Source organism: Diadema setosum, chromosome 3 (genome assembly GCF_964275005.1).
Source record: "Diadema setosum chromosome 3, eeDiaSeto1, whole genome shotgun sequence".
Lineage (NCBI taxonomy): Eukaryota > Metazoa > Echinodermata > Echinoidea > Diadematoida > Diadematidae > Diadema > Diadema setosum.
Genome location: NC_092687.1, coordinates 19,099,289 through 19,106,049, shown reverse-complemented (window position 1 = coordinate 19,106,049; position 6,761 = coordinate 19,099,289). Strand labels below are relative to the sequence as shown.

General features: G+C 37.6%; 1 protein-coding gene across 1 annotated transcript; it reads left to right on the top strand.

Annotated features, from left to right (window-relative positions):
* Positions 1 to 2,012: 2,012 nt before the first annotated feature.
* Positions 2,013 to 5,605, top strand: LOC140246667 (perlucin-like protein). The gene is made up of 2 exons (XM_072326006.1): positions 2,013 to 2,163; positions 5,196 to 5,605. The coding sequence occupies exons 1-2, from the start codon at positions 2,013 to 2,015 to the stop codon at positions 5,603 to 5,605; spliced, it is 561 nt and encodes a 186-aa protein (XP_072182107.1).
* The last annotated feature ends 1,156 nt before the right edge of the window (positions 5,606 to 6,761 follow it).

Below are 6,761 nucleotides of genomic sequence, written 5' to 3'. Positions count from 1 at the left end.
TCCATAAATATATATTTTCTTACTTTTAGGACAAAAACAAATCTCAGATATTTCATCCAAAAGAGTGCGCTAAGTCTCACAATTTCACATTGGAAAATGCCAAAATCTCTCACACTTCCCCCTCCCCGACACTTTCCTGAATATATATTTTTCCTAACGTTTTCAAATAGAAAACAAATATCGGATATTTCACTAAATGGATGCAACAGATCTGTGAATTTCATGTCTGAAAATATGAAATTTTCCCTCGCGTGGGAGCGGGCAACCCTATGACCACGCACTTCCATGATTATATATCTTTTTGTTCCTTTTTTGATGGAAACAAAAATCTAATATTTCACCAATAGGGTGCATCAGATGTCTGAATATCAAGTCTGAAAATGCAAAATCTCCCTCATGTTTGGGGAGGGGGGAGGGTATCCCCCTTCCACACCCTCCCATATATTGCATATTTCCCTGAATACTACTTTATATATTTCCTACTCTTTGATGGAAATAACTTAATATGTTACCAAACGTTTGCACTATATGTTTCACTTTCGAGTAAAAAAAAAAGAAAAAAAAAGATCCCTCGTGTGGGAGAGGAGTATCCCTCCTCCATGTAGGCCCTACCAATAACTATGAGTGCCATGTTCTCTGATTCCTATCTATTATATCATTCTACCTAATCTACACGAAATGAATAAGATAATTTAGACACTATATGTTTAGGTGGAGCAATATACTGCACCAAAGAAATTCACAGTCATGTCATGAATTACACATTATTTTGTAGCACATGTAAATACTAGTTTTGAACATTTATGTACCACAGATATCAAAAAGAATCGTTTTTACTTCTCAAGTGATAACTGACAGTTTCAACTGGAACTCACCTCATGGTAGACATCAAATGCGTTGGTAATAAAAGGGGCTAGCACTACATTTTCATCTCATGTGCTTGAGGTGACGACAATAGACCATGTGGTAAAAAGATATTGCCTTCTAATAGCCTCTCTGTTTCGCAACAAATCTGATGGTGAAATGTTTCTCTCGCAACAAGGACACACTCCTTGAGTTTAACACCCAAATTTTTTATTTGTATACTTTACTCGGAAGAATTATTTTTTAAATATTTTTTTTTAATAAACTATATACTGACATTTATTTTAAACATGATTGTGAGATAAAATTGTGACTGCCGGCCATTTTGCACCCCATTTTGCATTTTAGGAAGAGCTCGAGCGGTTTAATCGGTACATGCGTGCGTCAAAATCTCTTGATATGTACTTTATTGAGTTCTTCATGTTTCGAAACATATAAGGCTCTTAAATTTTGTATTGGGTTTTCTAGTTGAAAGGCTATAAAATTTTCAGGAAATGGCGGCCATTTTGGACGCCATCTTCGATTTCGGTACTTGCGTTCGTCAACATCTCTTGATATGTATTTTATTGAGTTCTTCATCCCTCGAAACATATATTTAGACATGTAATTTTTGTATGTGGGTTACCTGGCTGAAAAGCTATACGAATTTCAGAAAATGGCGGCCATTTTGGACGCCATCTTGGATTTCGGCACTTGTGTGCATCAACATCTCTTGATATGTGTTTTATTGAGTTTTTCATGCTTCAAAACATATATTTAGACATTTAGATTTCGTATTTTGGTTCTCTAATTGAAAAGTTATAAGAATTTCTTGAAATGGCGGCCATTTTGGACGCCATCTTGGATTGCGGAAAACGCTCAAAGAGGATTTATGAGGACTTTTAGTATGTTATTCTAGACATTTTTCTGGACCTATCCTGAAAAAAATCAGCTTGTTACCAAAAATGTCCAGGTTTAAGCCTTTTTTGACCTAATGCTCTTTTACTATTACGTGAATTATGATTAATGAAAAACGATCAGTGTCGTCACATTGTCCACATTGTTTGTAGTTTCTAAGTTCTATCCCTTATGATATAATAAAGAATCTCTGATGTCTAACAGGAATTTGTGAATCAAACGGGGATTCGTGTCGTAATGTTCATCGCGAAATGAAAGACGCGTGTCCGAAAGTATTCTCCGAAAGGACTGGCGGCTACGTCAGGCTGACTCCGAAGTACGTCCCACTTGACCATCCTAATTATGACGTCCTGGTTCCTAGGGAGGCCAGAGGGATGACCAATTATTACTGCGCCCACCCAGGTACTATACTGTTGGTGACTAGACAGCTATTTGAGTACGGTTCTCTCCAAGGAGGTATACTAGGCTTAGTACCACATCGGGTTTAGTTGTCCAGTTTGCTGCATAAAGCTAGCATTATATTTCATTCGTATACATATTTGACTAAATCGATCCCGTTTTAACAGTGTTTCAACTAGAGTTACTACTGTAACGTCCGGGTAGTGTAAGGGTTTTTGTTGCCTTTTTTAATCTGCTTTTGAAAACGGTCCACGTAAAAAAAAAAATAAAATAAAAAAATGAAATTATGCGGACGTTGTCACGGTAACTTTTGCCAAATTCTTCCCCAGCGTTGCCCTGACATTTCTGCGACACTCCCCTGACAAACTTTCTATAAGAATGCAACAGCAGTTGACATTCCTTTGATACCTTCAACCGACACGCGCAGCACTGCAGACAACGAAGGATTAACGTGCCACACGTTCGTGGATTGCAGCCACTGATCTCCATTCTACAGTCACACACAGACAGGTCACAAAACGGATTTGATCCGGATGAAAATGAGCCAGATTAGTCCCGGAATGGAGGGTAATTTGTGATACAGTCACACACGGCTGGATTTCAAGCCGGGTCCATAAGAAATTAGAGCCGTGTCGCCCCGGTTCGAGCAGTAGAGACCCGTATTGACCCCTATCGAACCGTATAAAAATCCGCTTTAATTCCTTAACTGAATCCTTTTCGACCCCTATATCGATCCGTGTCAACCCGCTTTAAAATTTATACCCTTACCGACCCGGATGTAAACCTTGCCATCAACCGTTGGATGAACTTGAAGGCAATGCGGTATGCGGCAAGGGTCCATACGGTCTTACCCTGCGGGTTGCAGCGGGTCGATGAGAGTCAATGTGATTTGAACCTGGTCAGGTCGGAGAGTAATACGGAATATAAATCCGTGAAAAATTTTTTGAACATGACAAACAATTTTTCACCGCCGTATCGTAACCCCCGGAAACATCATGGAATGGACAAGGGTTACGATGCGGGTCAATGCATGGTCTCTACGGCTCGTACCATGTCGATACAGTTTTTTATGGACCCAGTTCGAAATCCGGCCGTGCGTGACTGTAGCAAAATGTAGTTGAGGTCAGTGACTGTATGTGCACAACCTAGAACATTAGGCGGTGCTGGCCGGTAGGCGTTAGTTGTATCAGTAGACAACACCCCCTCCGTGGAAGTACCCGGATATATAGCTTTCTGTGTGACACTTCTGTTAAAACGGTACCCCTCACTATCTCCCATGCGTTTTACTTTTTGAAAATTATATATCATTTATATTATTATATTTTCTTTTTTTTTTGGTATGTGTGTGTGTGTGTGTGTGTGTGTGTGTGAGAATGTGTTGTTGTAGTTGCTGCTGCTGCTGCTGCTGCTGTTTTATGAGGAATTGTGTTCCTCGGACGTTGTTGCGACGTTGTCACGGTAAGGTCTGTTAAAATAGGGCTGGTGTGAGGGAGATTCGCCATCACCTTTGCGGAGTACTTGGATATCGTCATCGTACTTTCATAGATTACAGTATTATAATAGAAAACAATTGTTGGAACACAAATACTCAAACACTCAACACTGGCCTGTACCGTTCTGATAGCTGCATAGTCAACCATGCACGGGGCTTTCGTAAAATTGCATAGTTGGCTTTTGTTTTAACGTTCAACAGGTGATAATTTCAAAATTAGACATTATGCAGTTTAGGAAGTTTTCACTCTTCCTAACATTGCAGTCCTCGGGAGAGAAATGCCATGACATTGTTAGTCTTCATAATCATATTCGTTGTGGATATAAAAAACAGCCGAAGAGCAATGTACGAGGGAATAATAATAATAATAATAAATAATGATAAATGAAATGGAATATGATACAGCGTTTGTCAAAATTTCGTCTTCAATGATTAAGCATACCACTTTCCTCTTTCAAACAGCATGCATACCTAATCCTTGTGGAAATAGAGGAAACTGTTCGGAGACATTGGTCGACTTCGAATGCCATTGCAGCAGGAATTTCATCGGAAAAACGTGCTTTGTTGGTATGCGTTCCAGAATCGAAGCCATATTATATAATAGGCCCACAGTGTGTTCCCTCAAATTTCAATACAAATTGTAATTATGATTGAAATGTCTGAATGCAATTTTGGGGTAAGAGATTTAAAGGCACACTTTACCTTTTGCAGATGAAACAAAAATCCAGCCTTAGTGCTTTAAAATAGTTCTTAAATATGAGTTAGGGATAGAAACAACCACTGTAAAAATTTGAATCCATATAATCGATGTTAAGTATTGTTATTACACAAAATGTGAACAATAGTTATAATAAGAATTCGTGGATGCTCGAGATTGGAACTGTATATTAATGTGTAAACATAGTTGACATAACTCGGAGGTGAGGGATTCTTGACATGCTCTACAAAGATCCCCATATCTCTCTGACCACTGAAACAAATCGGATGGGATTTTCTGTAAGATGTGGGTAAGAAGTTATGGTTTCATACACTGAAATTAAATTTAGATCGATTCACTATTTTAACAGTTATCTTTGAGCATGGCTCTTCTTCAAGAGAATATGTACTTAACGGTCGAAAGTGAGAATGTACTACCGTATTTATAATCATATAATCAATTATGAAGACTAGATATATAGAGATATGGGGTATGAGAGATGTGGATGTTCAAAATTAAGAGAAGTGCTACGTAGTTTGCCTTCTATTATAATAAACACGTTGTCCATATCTTATATGTGCAGACATAACAACGCATCTTCTCGTTTGGTATCGATTTTTCTTTTTAAACAACTCTTCTAAAATAATGTTCCGAATTTGGAGAGGCAGTGAAGAATAAGTGAAACCTACCAAAGAAGGGACATCTGTGTGTAATCTGCCAGATTATGGAGTTTGGGAACTTAGCTAAGCTAAGCTAAGTAATTTTTCAGGCAGTGTTACATAAGCTGTATTTTCTAGCTCCATCTTTGTTTTCTTTCAACTTATTGTTTTAATATTGTCCAAACAGCCCAGTGTCCAGAGGGATGGTCTCTGCGTTACTCTGAGAGCGAATCGTGCTATCTTTACCAATCCAACGCTGTGACATGGACCGCTGCGAGGGACTCTTGCGTTCAACTTGGTGGATACCTAGCAGCCATTCAGACTCCCGAAGAGATGACGTCAGTGAGGGAATATGTCACGTCAAAGTACGGAACTTTCGTTGGTCCATGGGTATGGATAGGCTTGAATGACCGCGACAGCGAGGGAACCTTTACCTGGATCGACTTTGGCGGCGCTCTACCCCTGTCCAGCAGCTTGTGGAATCCCGGCGAGCCAAATAATGCTTATAACGAAGATTGTATCGTGGCAAATGGAAATGCTTTAAATGATGCCCCTTGTGGCTGGTCCTATCCATACCTCTGCGAACTCTATCCCTGAACCATAAGAACGTAGTCGAAGATATAGCATCGATTGTACTAATCGCAAAGTTGATGCCTAATCATTCTATTGGCAACGTCCACAAGATAGATCGGCAAAGAAATTTAAAAGAACTGTACTATGAAAATGCATGTGGACTTGTATCAATTCTCATTAATTTCATTGTCAGCATCACCTATGGGCCAAAGGAATATTTACATAAGTGTCATGTACCATTATTATTTTCATAATGACCATTGTCTTCAGCTTACTTATATAGGGACTCTGCCAAAATCAAAAACAAAAACAAAAACAAACCATTCAAATCAAGATTCTGTCAGTGAAATCATCGGTCAATCACTGCTAAAGTACCAAAATACAATGCATGATTAACAAAAGACAATAAAATGCACCTTTCCCTATTCTTAATATAACTTGCATGTTTCCAGGTCACTATTATGATTATAAAAAAAAAGATTACAGGAATACAATAACTAACCTATCAGTAAAGCAGTTTCACAATACATATTGAAAAGAAAAAAAAATATTATTACATTGTATAAGCAGTTAGAGAGAGATAGATGTGATATAAAAAGTTCATGGAATGTATTAAAACAAGCAATGAATATATCAAATGAAAAGTTTAGTATTTTGAAAATAAGATCTAATGATGAAATCATTGATATTTCTGTGGATGTAGCAAATGTTTTTAACACATATTTTACAACAATTGGAGAACACAGCGCTCTAGAAATTCCCGATACTAATAAATATTTCTCTGATTTTTTAAATCAATTTTGTGTGCATTCAATATTTTTTTTTTACTCCTACCACTAGGTATGAGGTTATTGATATTGTAACTGGTTTGAAAAAAAAAAACCAACAAAAGTTCAGGTTATGATGACATAAGCAATATGATTTTGGAAGGTGTTCCATCTTCTGTTGCGGATCCTTTTGCACACATTTTTAATATGTCAATGTTAACGGTTGTGTTTCCGGAACAAATGAAAATATCTAAAATTATTCCCATTAATAAGAATGGAGATAAGTTAGATATTAGCAATTATAGGCCTATTTCTTTATTATCTTGTTTGTCGAAGATTTCAGAAAAAAATTATATATACGAGAACGACGAATTTTCTGAGAATATATGGTGTTTGTACAAATTCGCAGTTTG

Excerpts from the sequence above, each read along its gene's own strand:
- LOC140246667 (XM_072326006.1), top strand. The coding sequence starts at position 2,013 with ATGAAAGACGCGTGTCCGAAAGTATTCTCCGAAAGGACTGGCGGCTAC. Across the intron at positions 2,164-5,195 it reads TTATTACTGCGCCCACCCAG|CCCAGTGTCCAGAGGGATGG; the intron begins GTACTATACTGT and ends TTGTCCAAACAG.